Raw genomic sequence first — 17,036 nt, forward strand, 5'->3', positions numbered from 1 at the left:
CGCCTTGCCGGATAGACAGGAGATGAGGGCGGAGACGCTCTCGTATCCCGAGGGCGCCGGGTGTATGGTGGCCAGGTACAGTTCCACCTGCAGGAGAAATCCCTGACACCCGGCTGCAGAACCGTCATATGCCCTCGGGAGCGAGAGCCGAATGCCACTGGGTTCCGGTGCTGAGAGAGGAGGACTGGCCGTTGGTGATGGGATGTTGTGAGAGTGCGTGGGCACCTCTCTATTCACCAACCGGCGCAGAGTGTTGGACACATCCTCCATGGCGGCCCCGAGTTGCCGGATCATGGTGTCCTGGTAGTTGATCCGGTATTCCAGGGATTCGGGTGCCGCCGTTGTTCCTGCTGACTCCATGTGGGTGTGTTGTTCTGTCAGATGGGAACCGATGTGGATGTGGTGGAGGAGTCAGGCGCAGGACACAGAGGTTAAGTCCAACAGACTTTAATAATCCAAAGTCGACTGTCCAAAAGTAACACGACCTCGACAAAACAAGAGGCGAGGGAGAATTACGCATACACGCGTAAACACTAAACATAAAACAAACAGAGTGCAAACACGTAGCTCCGAACAGCATGACAGTGAAAACAACACACAATAATACTAACACAAAACAAGGAACTTATAGGGCACGCAATCAACACACAAATGGCCACAGGTGATACAGACAGACAAAAGCAATCGACTGCAGAAACATAGAGCGGTGGCAGCTAGTACTCCGGGGACGGCGCTCGCCGAAGCCTGCCCGAACCAGGAGGAGGAGCAGTCTCGGCCGAAACCGTGACACAGGTCTGTGAGAGCCAGAAATCTTGCTTGTTTGTAGGTGACCAAATACTTATTTTCCACCAAAATTTGCAAATAAATTCATCAAAAATCCTAAAATGTGATTTTCTGTAAAAAATATTCTCAATTTGTCTGTCATAGCTGACGTGTACCTATGATGAAAATTACAGGCCTCTCTCATCTTTTTAAGTGGGAGAACTTGCACAATTGGTGGCTGACTAAATACTTTTTTCCCCCACTGTATATAATGAACTTATAAATCCAAAAATGGATGTAGCAACTGCTGATTTCCACTTTAAATAATTATACATATATTTCTAATTTCCTCTTTCTTCAAGTGCTGGATTTTCACCCACAGCGGCCATCCACCATGCTTTCTGATCTAACTCCAACCCTCCGATGTCCACAGGTTAACCCATCTTTCTCAGTATAATGCCATTTTGTTATTTTCTATAGCAGTCCATCCCTCCATTTGACTGTGATGTCTTACTGAACTACTGAAGGGTCCTGAACCTCCATATTTGTAACATTTATACTGATATTGTCCTAAAAAGAAATACTTTACCCAAGAGTATAATGATATTTCCCATTGACTGATCTTGGTTTTTCAGATCCTCTAACAATACAGTTTGCAGGTCCATCTGAACCCTGATATTAATACCTAACAACCATTCCTGGACCCGACTCCAAAAACGAGCCACCGATGGACAGTACCAGAAAATATGTTCTATTGATTTCTTTGTGGCAGAGTCTGCACAGGGCTGACTGTTCTATTGATTCTGTTTCCTCGTGGCACAGTCTGCACAAGGCTGACTGTTCTACTGATTCTGTTTCCTCGTGGCAGAGTCTGCACAAGGCTGACTGTTCTATTGATTCTGTTTCCTTGTGGCAGAGTCTGCACAAGGCTGACTGTTCTATTGATTCTGTTTCCTTGTGGCAGAGTCTGCACAAGGCTGACTGTTCTATTGATTCTGTTTCCTTGTGGCAGAGTCTGCACAAGGCTGACTGTTCAATACCCCATATATTGAGCATTCTTTTTCTTAAGTATTTTATAGCTTAAATTGAAACGAACGGATTGATGTTTCAATTGTTGTTTTATATGTTTCAAGTTGTACGTTTTAATGTCACTTGCACAAGTACAGTGAAATGCCTTTCTTACAAGCTCTAAATCCAACAATGCAGTAATCAATAACAATGTAATACTAAAAATAAAAAGGTAGAACAAAAACACGCGAGAAATAAAAAGAAGAAGAATATGAGAAAGTAAGTAAGCATACAATATACAGGGTCAGTTCCAGTACCATATTTACACTGTGCAGGGATACTGGAGTGATAGAGGTAGATATGCATAGGGGTAAGGTGACTAAACATCAGGATATATGATAAACAGAGTAGCAGCAGCGTATATGATGATTGTATGTGAGTGGGTGTGTGTAGAGTCAGTATAAATGTATGTGCATATTATGTGTGTGTGAGCAAATGATGGAGTGAGTGTTTGTGTGTGTGTTGGAGTATCAGTGCACGTAGTGTGTAGGGCCCTGTGAGTGTGTGTGTGTTGGAGTATCAGTGTGCGTAGTGTGTAGGGCCCTGTGAGTGTGCATAGAGACAGTGCAAAAATACAAATGTAATTAAATACAAGGGTCAACTCAGATAGTCTGTGTAGTCATTTTGTTAGCTATTTAGTTAGCTATTTAGCAGTCTTATGGCTTGGGGATTGAAGCTGTTCAGGAGCCTGTTGGTGTCAGACTTGATGCACCGGTACCGCTCGAAGGTTCATAGACCTGATCCCAAGGTATTGGAACATACAAATCCTGTTCCCAACTGAGTTGAATTTTATACGGTATTGCTGTCAAACCTTTTGACTTTAAGTGAAACTGATACATTTTTCTATTTATGGTAATCATTTTAAGCCATTTATGATTTTTAATGGGTGGCAGACAGACTAATTCTTTAATTTCTTCTTTAAGTAATTGTCTCTTCCAATTTTGTGGCAGTGCCTCGATGAGTTGGTTATAATTTTGTATTCAGCATCCACCTCCATACACTGTTGTTAGTTGCTCGTGTGACATCATTTTACCGTTCTTTTTTACAATGTCCTTCATAAATATTATACCCTTTTTGTATAACTGACTGCACCATAATGCTTCTGGGTAATAATCAGATCACCAATGAAATGTAGTAGTGGGCATGTGGCCCTGGACCAAGTGTAAATACTTAAAAAATCCTTCCTTCCTTCCTTCCTTCCTTCCTTCCTTCCTTCCTTCCTTCCTTCCTTGAGGATAGGCGAAAACCAGGTTACCATCAGTCTATTGCTTCCATCAGTAAGGCCAGTTGAGATCTGTGATTACCTCAAGCAGGCCGGTACGGAAGGATGCATTAGTAAAGTATTCCAACAGGGCCAGGGTTAGGGTCAGTGTGTATGTGGAATGTAGGAATGTGGAGATTCTCAGGAAACTTGTACACATTGACCTTGTCTGTTTCCTCACCGCTAGCCTTGTGGAGTGTGACTGAAGCTTTTTGAACTAATTTGGAATTAATTATGAGACACACAATAAAACACATAGCTACATACACACAGGGCACATGCACACACACACACACGATATACAGACTGACACACACCCGTACAGGAAACCCCCCAAAATATATACAATACACTTTTCCTAAAATCCTTTACCTTGTTCACAGTTCTTCCCTCCGTAGCCCAGGGGACAGCCACAGGAATATGTGCTCCACTTGTTCACACAGACTCCTCCGTTCAGACACATACTTTGAGTGCAGTAGTCCTTCTTCGCTGTGCACCCTGAATACAGACATGTAATACAGGCTTATGACAATCAGTGGCATCAATAGGGTTAGACAAAAATATCAAACTAATACGTTGAAATATGCCATTTAGCAGACACTTTTATACAAAGCAACTTACAGTCATGAGTGCACAGATTTTACATACAGAGTGGTCCTGAGAATCGAACCCACTATATCCTGGCATTACAAGCACCATGCTCTACCAACTGAGCTACAGAAGACAACTATCAAATGAATACCACCTATGTGAGGATTAGAACAGACCTGCGTCCGTGCCGTTGTTGGCCACATAACTGGCCATGTCCACAGGCTTGCTGTCTATAGTCAGGTCTCTCATGCAGCCCACAAAATCTCGGTTCCGGACGGGGAAATCCTCCGGCAGGTTGGGAACACCGCCCAGAAGTAGTGGCCCGGTCAGGTCCAGGGACCTAGAGATGGACAACATAGAACAACCATCAGCTGGGTCTGATTCTGGATGGAGAGTCAAGGCCTTTTGGTATGAGTACGATTCTCTGATTGACATTACAGTGCACCAATCACACTACAACCACACTAGAACATTGTTATGACATTGTGACCCAACACACAAACCAAAAGGCTGGTCAAGCCTCTTACAACTACTTTACCCCTGCATCAAAACCTCCACTGTTTAGTGGAACCAGTGCTGGCGTAACAGGAACTCATATCACAAGTTACGAAAAATGCACTGCTCGCATATAACAAAATGCCCTCTATTGTGAAATCTTGTGATTTACTAATACCCAACAAACTTGTCCCTAGCAGGGTGCGATTTACATTTGAATAAGAAACATATTTAGATATGGGCATTTGCATAAGAATAAAGAATCATAAGGTAAAGAAGTAAATAGGACATATTAATACTGATGTAGGTTTTATGTCTACTGCATCAGAACTTTCTGAGATGTAACATGGGAAACCAAATGGCGATTGCTGTCACAACTTTCCACATGAGGGGTGAAAAGCTAAGATTGGCCCGACAGGAGGCTGGATAAACCCTGTGAGACTCTGCACTCACTTCTTCTGTCCTGTCTGCGTGCCCTGGGCGGCACAAGAGTAGTTTCCGATCTGGCCACCAAAACCAATTGCCATGGCGATGTCGCAGTCGTCCACAGCAACGACTGCCACCTTCTCTCCTGATGGTCCGTGGGGGATGCCAAGGCGACCAATATTGGGCTGGAAAGAGAAAGGAGGTAATATGAAATAAACTAAGGCACCAATATCCAGTGAGAAAATTGGGGCTTTCAGCCATACAAGTGAGGAACCATACTGTCGTTCTTGGAAGGGGAACAGCTTCTCGATGACTAATGAAGGTCATGGTCTGATGGACTGACATTTTGATTCAGGTGCATCACTGAGGCGTGCAGGTTTCCCCTTTTTGAAGCGCAGGACTGTTTGTTTGGTGCTATAGTATTTGGGGATAGCAGAACCCCTGGGCTCAAACCCAGCGTGAAAAGGCTGTTATAGCTCAGTGAAGCTGAGGTACCATTGACTGTTGGAGTGTAATTGGATTATGGGAGCGGGACACTGGTGGGTGAAGCGATACCATAGACTGAGAACGCCATTCTGTGTCAAATCCTCCCCTGGGACCCAAGTTTCCACCAAGCAGTAACAACAATTGGAGATATCATCAGCATCCCCTGCAACTCATCTCACGGCTCTGCACTTTTTCAAGCTATTAACACCACATCCACTGAGTTCTCCCCAAGCAGCGTCACGTTCAGTGACCTTATTTCCCCTCAATGTGTATCTGTGTGTGCAAATACAAAATCTGTATGTGTGTTCCTATCAATCTGTATGTGTGTGTGTGGACCTTTGATCTCCTACCTGTGGGGATGTGACATTGCAGGGAGGATGACCTATGCAACTGCAGGTGTGACAACAGGAAGAGGTACAACAATATTGTAGGAACAGCTGTTTCTTTTAGAGATACATGCTGGGATTTTGGTACAAACCAAACTCAATGGCTCATTGTGTTTAAGAGTAATCTCCTTGGTAGAAATATCAGGCTAGTCACAATAGTCACATTACTGTCACCCACCCTGATAGTCATATAGACTACTATCAATCTCTGAGACATTCCCTAATTGATGACAGCATTCCAGATGTCACAAGTTAACAAACGGGGGATGCCCATTGGGTGCTGAGAGTCGAGTTTCAGATAACTGATTGCTCTAGCAGGGATGACATTCCACACAATGAGCATATCAGTTTCCCTGATGACATATTTATTCTGGGTGACTCTGGGAACAATAGAGGAACCCGACAGTAATTTGATCTGGGCGGGTCCTGCTATCACTCTCCAAAGTATGGGTTGATGGAAAATAGACGACTTGCTGCTCTAACTGTTGGCCTTTCAAGCCCCATTGCCAAGATTCATGCTAAGAGCTACCAATATGTAATCAAAGCAACTTTGTTGTGAAGTGTCCAAATATTCCCTACTGAGTGACAGCACAGGATATGAATAAGACTGTTACTTCTGAAGACACCTCCAGTCAGGAATTGGGATGATCATTATAATTCCCATCAAGAGTATATTTCTGTTGGTGGGATTAAACTCTTGGAACGTCTGTCATCTGAGTTTAATCTCCAGATAAAGGGCGCTAGTAGAGGTAGTGTTTCTGGCAAACATCACTTCTCCTCCTTCCCTCCACACTAAAGACATTACTTTGTCCAGCATTGTTGGTGCTCAGAGTTTAAGAATTTCACTGTACCATGTAATTACATCCTGCAACCCTGTACATGTGACTATTCAATTCTCTAATATAATATAATCTGTAAAATAAAGATGCCCTACTTTAGCAGAGACCAAAATGAAACTCAAATGCATTTTCTGTAAAAGGTTAACTTAAAAAAAAATATTGCAATATTCCCATTAAACTGCAGAGACTTGTTCAGACTACAGTAGCAGACAATGTGTGGTGTTCAATGTAGGCCTACATTCCATAATATTTTTTTTTTAAACCTGCAGGGCTTGACATTAACCTGTTTATCCACTTGTCCTTCAGACACGGAGGTGACTGAAAATGTTGTTGTGTTGTTTCATGCACGAAACCACTTGACAAAATAAAATGCATCATTATCCCCATTCCATTATTAAAGAGAATCAGACAAATTATGCTACCCTCTGCCTATTGGCTACTCTCAAAATACAACACTGCCCATTTAAGACAAAAAAAAGCTTTTTGTGCTCTTGTAGGAAGCAATCACTCCTCCATTGCTGACTACAAATTATCTATAACTGGGCTAATAACTCACTAACTAGCAAAGGATATGAACAAATGTACAAATGTGCACACGTCGCTACATGTAGCTCTCGCTTTTGATCTCAAAACAAGCGCATCTACTCACGACTGCTCATGCTGTAAAAACAGTCCAGTTTAAAGTGAATGGCACAGATCCATATATGGCAATGGCCTATTTGCATTTAGGCCTACTGCAACTCTGGTTATGGCTGTGTAGAGTACGGGTGAGTCGTGCCTGTCAATGCAATAGAATCCTACTCCGATGCGTTCGGCCTACAACAAAATCTCTTGCATAGTTAGTTTTGCATACAAATTCTTGCATAGTTCGTTTTGTTTCGGTATGTTGCTGTCACGACCGTCTATGAAGTAGGACCAAAGCGCAGCGTTGGTAGCGAACATATTGACTTTAATGTAATACACGAGAATACAAAACAAAACACGATCATGAAGTCCTCAGTGACAACGACTGAACATAGAACAAAAACCCACAAACACAAGGTGAAAACACACAGTTTAAATATGGCTCCCAATCAGAGATAACGAGCCGACAGCTGACACTCGTTACCTCCGATTGGGAGTCATTTGACCAAACACAACCAATGACAAACCAACCAAACAAAACACAACCAAAACGAACACACCCTGGCTCAAAATACAAAGTCCCGGAGCCAGAGCGTGACAGTACCCCCCCCTAAAGGCGCGGACTGCGACCGCGCCTCAAAAACCCAAAACAGGGGAGGGCTGGGTGGGCATTACTCCTCGGAGGCGGCTCCGGCTCCGGGCTTGACCACCACCCTTCTTCAATCCCCCCGTAGCGCCCCCGGTCCGATCTGACCCAGCTGGTAGGATCTGGACTGACGACGCGCACCCCTGGCTTGGCGCGTGAGGCAGGAACGGACCGGACCTGGCTGACGATACGCACCCTAGGCTTGATGCGTGGAGCCGGAACGGGCCTCACCAAGCTGACGACTCGCATCCCTGGCTTGGTGCGAGTAGCAGGAATGGGCTGGATCAGGCTGACGGCTCGCACCCTTGGCTTGGTGCGAGTAGCAGGGACGAGCTGAACCCGGCTGACGACTCGCACCCTTGGCTTGGTGCGAGTAGCAGGAACGGGCTGGACCAGGCTGACGACTCGCATCCCTGGTTTGGTGCGAGTAGCAGGAACGGGCTGAACCAGGCTGACGACTCGCACCGTAGGTTTGGTGCGAGTGGCAGGAACAGCCCGGGTCGGCCTGGCGACGCACACCGTAGGCTTTGCGCGTGGAACAGGAACAGGCCGGGCTGGGCTGGCGACGCACACCGTAGGCTTTGCGCGTGGAACAGGAACAGGCCGGGCTGGGCTGGCGACGCACACCGTAGGCTTAGTGCGAGGAGCAGGAACAGGCCGGGCTGGGCTGGCGACGCGCACCACAGACTCGGTGCGGAGCGCAGGAACGGGCCGGGCTGGGCTGTCGACGCACACCGTAGGTTTGGTGCGGGGAGCAGGAATAGACCGGACCGTACTGGGGACACACACCACTGGCTCTACACCGGGATCTGGAACGGGCCGGACCGGACTGGCAACACCCGCCAGTACCTCTCGCCGTGCCTCTACGCCTTCCATCCCCTCTTCTACCAGTGGCCCCCGTAACCTGGCGGCCTCCTCTGCGACCCCGCTGGACCGCTCCATAGCGGCCTCCTGCTGCCCCGATGTCGTGAGCCCCCCCCTAAAAATTTTCTGGGGTTCTCTCCTCCCCGTGGACCAGGCCTCTATAGTCCTCTCCCAACCTTCGCTCTTCTGTCTCCACCACTCGTCATCCAACTCCTGGAAACGCTGCTTGGTCTCGTTGTGGTGGGTTTTTCTGTCACGACCGTCTATGAAGTAGGACCAAAGCGCAGCGTTGGTAGCGAACATATTGACTTTAATGTAATACACGAGAATACAAAACAAAACACGATCATGAAGTCCTCAGTGACAACGACTGAACATAGAACAAAAACCCACAAACACAAGGTGAAAACACACAGTTTAAATATGGCTCCCAATCAGAGATAACGAGCCGACAGCTGACACTCGTTACCTCCGATTGGGAGTCATTTGACCAAACACAACCAATGACAAACCAACCAAACAAAACACAACCAAAACGAACACACCCTGGCTCAAAATACAAAGTCCCGGAGCCAGAGCGTGACAGTTGCATTGAAAGTGGCTAATATTGCGTTGATTTGATCACAATTCCCACAGTAAAGGGAAACGTTGATAGTGCTAACTAACGGGGAAAATTCCAGAAAGTTGAGTGAAGTTCAATCTCGTACTGATATTTCTTCTGCGCAGCAGTCCCGGGGGAGCTGCGTGCCCGCACACGCAGGCAGCTTAGAGGGAACATTGGTCCTAAGGCTAGGTTACAACATAGGCTATATGATCGGGAGTTTGGTAATAGGCACCACTAGGTTTACACAGTTGTACACTGAGCAATGTGAAAGCATCGTAGTGAAAGACCACAGGTCCTGAGGAGAAATGAATTATGACGTCATTCTGTTGACAGAGGAGAGGCCTGAACATTGTACTACAATGCAACTACTGCAATACTAACATTGTCTTGCTCTTTTCACACAATGCATTCTACCCAGTTCAAAAGTTTACATATTTGCATACTGAATTTACATATCTGGATTACGGACCAATCACAAATGCCGGCTGCACTCCACACTACTTTCTATTGTTCTGGCCTTCATTAATAACTCCACAGTAACATAGATACTACTCTTCAGGCATCTGTTTCTTTATCCCCCTTTTCTCATGGTTGGGCTATGGGGGATAGATAAAAAGGAAGTAATTTGACTGTGTTGGCCGTCTGTTTGTGCTGTTCTGGTTTAGCTCTTAGACATCTGGGCTCTGACAGAAGGGACCTGGAAGGCTGTTGTTGCAGAGCTCTGGACTGTTTGGTTTGGCACTATGTTTAATGCGAGATAGGGCATACTCAGAATAGGGCTCATACTAGCCTAATTATAGCAAAACTACTGTAAAGTATACAAGATGTCCCTTGCTGTTGCCATATACAGGCTGCATTCTATCCACATTATGTCACCATGTCAAGGTCAACCCAAACAACAGGAACTCAGTGACACTTGTTCCCCTCTCTTTTCCACACATTCCAAACAAACACTCTCATAAATTCACAGACATTAATCACGTGTTCCATCTTCCTGTCCACTAGGAAAGCCTGAGTACAAAAAAATCGCTAAAACAATGCTATTAACATATCTTCTCCAAAATGTGCAGAATGAGCTGAATGAGGAAATTCCAAACCATGTGTTTGTGTGTGTGTGTGTGAGTGAGTGTGGTTCAGTCTGGTTCATCCTGGCCTTCACAGCCTTGGCATGCACCATCTGCATCATATGCACATGCATGCACACACTTATGCAGACACACACACACACACACTCACTCACACACACACACACACACAGCTGGAACAACTTTATATCAAAGAAGTGCCTTTGATTTGACGGCCTGCACATGCACAGTATGGCGCGAAATGACCCGTTAAACCCGATGATCCATTGGATCCATACTGTACTGTCTTAAAACCCTTTCCTGTAGTCGAATGACCAAAGCACCCTCTAGTGGCCTCATGGATGGAAAGTTATTAATATTTTTTATAATTTCATAATTAATCAACTTTTTTTTGTTTTTCGCAGAAAATCTGCTGTTTCTATGTCAAACGGTTTTGTTATATTTCAGTCTTCTGTGATGTATATAAAATGTAATATTGGGATGCAAACTAAAAATTGAATACATTTAAACTCTGACATGGTACAGGTGTCTTCTTTTTTTAAGCCCATAAGGGTGTAAGGTGTATATTTTTGTTTTAAAGTAGATTTGTTTAAGACTACCAAGAAACACTGTGTGACCCTGATTTAGCACATATGTTGAAGGGAAGGGGGTTGGGAATTGTTCAAATATTTCAAGTTCTGCTGGATAGTCACAAAGAAAACGTTCAATCAACATCCTAAAAAAAGGTATTCAACTGAAGTTTCAAACCAAACCACATTTAATCCTCTTTCCCGATCAATTATGAGATTTCAAAATCTTAGAAGGGACAAAATCTGTTCTAGCAGTCGATTGACCCTGCCAGGACTTGTATAACAGAGTAAGTAGGTGACAGCTGGTGTCGTAGCGGGACCCCAAGCCACTCACTGTCGGGCGGAGAATGACCCCACAGGGGAAGAGCGCCCAGCCAGGGTTTGTGTGGCTCAACGGGGAGGGAATATGAAGTGAGGAGAGGAGAGGGAGCAGTACTCTCTCAGCTGCCCTCAACATCACAGGACGACACAGAAAGAAACCAGGCAAGGGGGAAAGGGTGTTAATTAATAACTACAATCCATCACCTCCTACCCAAACTGCCTCTATAAGCTTGTTATGTACAGACTGCTCCAGTTAGGCTAGTTTCCCTTCGGCTTCAAACTTTGAGCCATTTGTTTGTAGAAATATATGTGGATATGTCTGTAAAATATTTATTTGAGACACTGTGCCACAGGGTTAGGGTCAATTCCATTTCAATTCCAGTCAATTCAGAATGCAAACCAAATTCCAATTGGAATTTCCCTATACTTCCTGAATTGACTGGAGTTAAAATAGAATTGACCCCAACCTTGCTGTGCCATGTTAGATGTTGTCCACATGGGGAAATGTGTAAACCAGAAGACAGTCTAAGACCAGGCTCATGTTCTTACAGCTTACAAAATGTGTATGACTGCATATGACCAAATATGAATGTACTGTATGAGTAAGGGCACCCTAGTACATTCTCACACTACTGGGTCGTTTTCAAAGGTTTAGCAAGGCTAAAAAGCTTCCGAAAAACAACTAATATATCTTTCCAGGAACAGTACTCTCAGTGGGTTCCATCTTTGAAGGTGACCACAATAACTTCCACTGCCCATAAACATTAAAAATCCTGCAGAGAAAGCCCTGGATCCAGAAATACTTCTCTGTTTGAGGCCATCCCGTTTAGTTACACAGGCCTAAACCAGATTGTCTTTCAAAACAAAAGAACAAAGCTCAAATGGAATCTCAATAATCCTATTCTTTGTCATTACAATGGCCTCAAATCAACTCTAAAAACAAAACAAAGACTAGCGTGTCTGTTCCCATGACAACCCTTTCAAGCTCTGGACTCTGTGTGGAGTTGGAGGGGGGTGGGGGGATAGTATGAGTGCCTTACTTGAATGACCTTTGGCCTGGAGGTTTATGAGGGCACTTCATCTGGGTTCATAACATCCTAATCCTACTGGTGCCCTAGTAACTATGATTGAAGGATTTCCAAACAATGACCACCCCCCTCTCCCCCGCGCCCACCACACCACTCGTCACTTACCCCACAGACCAAGCGTGGTCTGGGTGTAGGCACCAAGCACAACAAGTAAACAGGGACATGCATCATTCTATTAGTGATCAAATCTTATGTTATCATGATAGCCTCCACCTATCCAGGAAGCGTGCTTACCTTGTTGTAGTAGTGTAGCTGTACTCTATGCCACTGACCATCACTGACCCCACTTAGGACAAAGGGTAATACAGTGGTTTTGACTTCTCCTAGAGCGAGGGAAACAGGAAAAAGGAAACAGGAAAGAGTTTAATCGACACAGATGGATGGGGCAGGGGAAGGTTTGGTATAAAGCTGATGGATGGGGCAGGGGAAGGTTTGGTATAAAGCTGATGGATGGGGCAGGGGAAGGTTAGGTATAAAGCTGATGGATGGGGCAGGGGAAGGTTAGGTATAAAGCTGATGGATGGGGCAGGGGAAGGTTAGGTATAAAGCTGATGGATGGGGCAGGGGAAGGTTTGGTATAAAGCTGATGGATGGGGCAGGGGAAGGTTTGGTATAAAGCTGAGGGATGGGGCAGGGGAAGGTTAGGTATAAAGCTGATGGATGGGGCAGGGGAAGGTTTGGTATAAAGCTGATGGATGGGGCAGGGGAAGGTTTGGTATAAAGCTGATGGATGGGGCAGGGGAAGGTTAGGTATAAAGCTGATGGATGGGGCAGGGGAAGGTTTGGTATAAAGCTGATGGATGGGGCAGGGGAAGGTTTGGTATAAAGCTGATGGATGGGGCAGGGGAAGGTTTGGTATAAAGCTGATGGATGGGGCAGGGGAAGGTTTGGTATAAAGCTGATGGATGGGGCAGGGGAAGATTTGGTATAAAGCTGAGGAATGGGGCAGGGGAAGGTTAGGTATAAAGCTGATGGATGGGGCAGGGGAAGGTTTGGTATAAAGCTGATGGATGGGGCAGGGGAAGGTTTGGTATAAAGCTGATGGATGGGGCAGGGGAAGGTTAGGTATAAAGCTGATGGATGGGGCAGGGGAAGGTTTGGTATAAAGCTGATGGATGGGGCAGGGGAAGGTTTGGTATAAAGCTGATGGATGGGGCAGGGGAAGGTTTGGTATAAAGCTGATGGATGGGGCAGGGGAAGGTTTGGTATAAAGCTGATGGATGGGGCAGGGGAAGGTTTGGTATAAAGCTGATGGATGGGGCAGGGGAAGGTTTGGTATAAAGCTGATGGATGGGGCAGGGGAAGGTTTGGTATAAAGCTGATGGATGGGGCAGGGGAAGGTTTGGTATAAAGCTGATGGATGGGGAAGGGGAAGAAATGGTATAACGCTGAGGGATGGGGCAGGGGAAGGTTTGGTATAAAGCTGATGGATGGGGCAGGGGAAGGTTAGGTATAAAGCTGATGGATGGGGCAGGGGAAGGTTAGGTATAAAGCTGATGGATGGGGCAGGGGAAGGTTTGGTATAAAGCTGATGGATGGGGCAGGGGAAGGTTAGGTATAAAGCTGATGGATGGGGCAGGGGAAGGTTAGGTATAAAGCTGATGGATGGGGCAGGGGAAGGTTTGGTATAAAGCTGATGGATGGGGCAGGGGAAGGTTTGGTATAAAGCTGATGGATGGGGCAGGGGAAGGTTTGGTATAAAGCTGATGGATGGGGCAGGGGAAGGTTTGGTATAAAGCTGATGGATGGGGCAGGGGAAGGTTTGGTATAAAGCTGAGGAATGGGGCAGGGGAAGGTTCAGAAAAACACAACCTTTTGGACCTCTGAGTTATTTTAATATCGATGCTACTGATCCAGATCAGTGAACACTATTATAGTTAGATGGACTGCCGGTTAATGATTGTTTACTTAGGCTAGTACCTCCATGGCAGTAATTCCCTGCCAAACTCAACACACCATGGTCCACTGGGTGAACTGCATGATCACTGTTTACCCTACATTTTCCCAGGTATCTGAGGGTTGGCTCCATAAACTCTGATCCCTGCCCAGTTGGTCAGAACCTCCCTGTTAATGAGATGTAGTATTTCACAGAGAGGGGGATAGGAGAGAGAAGTGAAGCGAAGCAAAGGGAACAGAGGGAATTGAAGAGTCTGGCGGCCATCTCTTTTCTACATCCTTTACGTCCTTACCTGCTGAGAAGGTGAGCTGGATTTGTTCCTCAATGATCTCCAAGGCGATGAAGTCGTGCTTCTCGTTAAACCTTCCGTTATAAAGCAGCAGGGCATTCCTCTCTCTGGTGGCAAACCTACAGGTCATACAGGAGGTCATACAGGAGGTCTTACAGGAAGTCATACAGGAGGTCTTACAGGAGGTCATACAGGAGGTCATACAGGAGGTCTTACAGGAGGTCTTACAGGAGGTCATAGAGGAGCAAAGGTCACATTGATTGTACAGTACAGTACAGGGTTGGGGTAAATTCAATTTCAATTCCAGTAAATTCAGGAAGTACAATGAAATTCCAACTCTTCCAATGCTTTTCAATGAGGAACATTTGGAATTGGAAATTGGTTTACTTTCTGAATTGACTGGAATTTAAATGGAATTAACCGTAACCCTGGTACAGTATATTATCAGTAGTATATTATGATTGATTGTATAGTATATTATAACTTATTGTACAGTACAGTATATTATCATTGATTGTACAGTACAGTACACTGAGTGTACAAAACATTAAGAACACCTTCCTAATATTGAGTTGCCCTCAGAACAGCCTCAATTCGTCAGGGCATGGACTCTACAAGGTGTTGAAAGCATTCCACAGGGATGCTGGCCCATGTTGACTCCAATGCTTCCCACAATTGTGTCAAGATGGCTGGATGTCCTTTGGGTGATGGACCATTCTTGATACACACGGGAAACTGTTGAGCGTGAAAAACCCAGCAGCGTTGCAGTGCTTGACACAAACCGGTGCGCCTGGCACCTACTACCATACCCCATTCAAAGGCACTTCAATCTTTTGTCTTGCCCATTCAACATCTGAATCGCACATATACACAATCCATGTCTCAATTGTCTCAAGGCTTAAAAACCCTTCTTTAACCTGTCTTGAGGTAATGCGAGAACAATATAAGTTGTGTGGGGCGGGGGAGGGTGGGACACGTTGATAGACAAATTAACCTGGGAAATGAGGGACAATGAGAGATAAAAGGGAAAATGGAGAAAATAATCATATTGAACTAGAGACAATGAGAGGAGCAAAAGGAATTTGGAAAATGACGGAGGGAAGGAGGACTGGTGTGGACAGACGTAGAACCAGAGCTAGAACTGGGAGCCATGCCGCTGTGTGTCATTAACCCTTTGGCACGTAGCGGGTACGGGCACAGAAGTCAGAAGCCACATGGCACAGGGCAGCGTCACAGGAAACCGTGATCAACAAAGCCAAACACCTAGGGCCCTCTGGCTCCACGCATCACTTCCTGTTTTTACCTTTGCCAGGGAACGTGAGCTGGACGCTAGAAAGAGATGTTTCTCTACAGCCTTGATACAACCAATGTCACTCCAGGCAAGCTCAATTAAACTTTTTAAGTATTTCAAATAAAAAATGAATACTATTTGAACCAAGATCTGCACCTAACCACTGGATAAAATGGCTTGTGCTTCTTTCGTCAAACAGAACACAAATGTCAAGGCAGAACACAAATACCAGCCCTGTGATTCAGCACTTCTGTGATTTGAGGTTCAGATGTGCTTATGCCCAAGCATGTCCAGTCAGCGAGACAAAGACAGCAGGGCGATGTTTATTTCTGTTGCCATGGATACAGCCATTACTGCTTATTACAAAGGGTTGTATGTATATTCAGACAAGGCGTTAGATGTGTATCATTTGGCTCAGTACTATGTCAAAAAAGCTCCAGGTGTTCGTGAATGCAAAGAGAACCCCCAAAAAAGGTGTACTTACATGAAGGACACAGTGAAGTGAAACCTCTGCCGTAGCCCTCTGAAGGTGATGAAAGACTGGCCGGGGAAGCTGCGCGTGCTCATCTCACAGTATGGTTTCTGGTACTCCCCTGGGGGGCACTGGCATACAAACCCCCCCACCAGCAGATCTACACACCTGGCACCGTTCTTACACACCCCCGGGACACAACGGCCAGAGCGCGAGTTCACCTCACAATGATCACCTGTAGGAAGGGAAAAGGAAACGGGCAGCCCAGGTGAGCGGGAAGATCTGCTGAGTATAAAAAAAAGAAAAACTGTCTGGAGATATTGACAAAAGTTTGGGTAGGTGTGAAAACGGGTACACATGGGGGTAGGCATGTTTCTTTAAATCCTCCTTTCAGGCCTTTATGTTACGATGTGTCCTGGACAAAGCCCCCCAAATATATTTATGGGAACAAGCTGAAATCAGTCAGATTCACAGCAGACAAGTTCAACTCCATTACAACACAACCTACAAGCTAGTCTGAATTGACTCAGATAGAAGGGGGTTGGAGCTCAAACCCCCTTCGCAAGCATGTCAAAACACAGCAGATTGTAACCGCCATGCACTGTGACCCAGACTGACCCCTGGCTCTTTGCTGGAACCAAACGGCTTGTGGCATAATGACAATAGGACAATGGAGTGTCTTTGGCCAAGCAGCAGGCCAACTCGGTGGTCTATAAGACACCTGTCACGACCCACCAGCAACCCACACTGACACTGTCCTGCCTGGTTAACTAGACCTGAGACGTGTTCCGGAGGTGACAGCTTTCAAAATGGATGCTGATGTCAGTAGTGATGACTTCACTGTGTTTTTCTTTTAACTCTGGGGTGCTTTCCCTAACAGCTTGGGGTGACCATTAAGGGGTCACGTACTGAGCTGAAAGATAGCTCCCAATAAAAAAATAAGGAAAGGATCATTTACATGTTGCGTTTATA

The 17,036-nt window shown here is 45.5% G+C and overlaps 1 protein-coding gene across 1 annotated transcript in view; it reads right to left on the reverse strand.

Annotated features, from left to right (window-relative positions):
• LOC311149231 (cadherin EGF LAG seven-pass G-type receptor 1-like) overlaps positions 1-17,036 on the reverse strand; it is a gene marked incomplete at its 5' end in the record, with an annotated part of 78,976 nt that overhangs the window by 34,765 nt on the left and 27,175 nt on the right. Inside the window, 6 exons of the mRNA XM_084186315.1 lie at positions 3,464-3,589; positions 3,859-4,022; positions 4,631-4,788; positions 12,350-12,438; positions 14,305-14,420; positions 16,077-16,299. Of these exons, the coding sequence (XP_084042441.1) occupies positions 3,464-3,589; positions 3,859-4,022; positions 4,631-4,788; positions 12,350-12,438; positions 14,305-14,420; positions 16,077-16,299 (876 nt within the window). The remainder of the gene's footprint in view (positions 1-3,463; positions 3,590-3,858; positions 4,023-4,630; positions 4,789-12,349; positions 12,439-14,304; positions 14,421-16,076; positions 16,300-17,036) is intronic.

This window comes from Coregonus lavaretus (genome assembly GCF_964263955.1).
Source record: "Coregonus lavaretus genome assembly, chromosome: 21".
Taxonomy (NCBI): Eukaryota; Metazoa; Chordata; class Actinopteri; order Salmoniformes; family Salmonidae; genus Coregonus; species Coregonus lavaretus.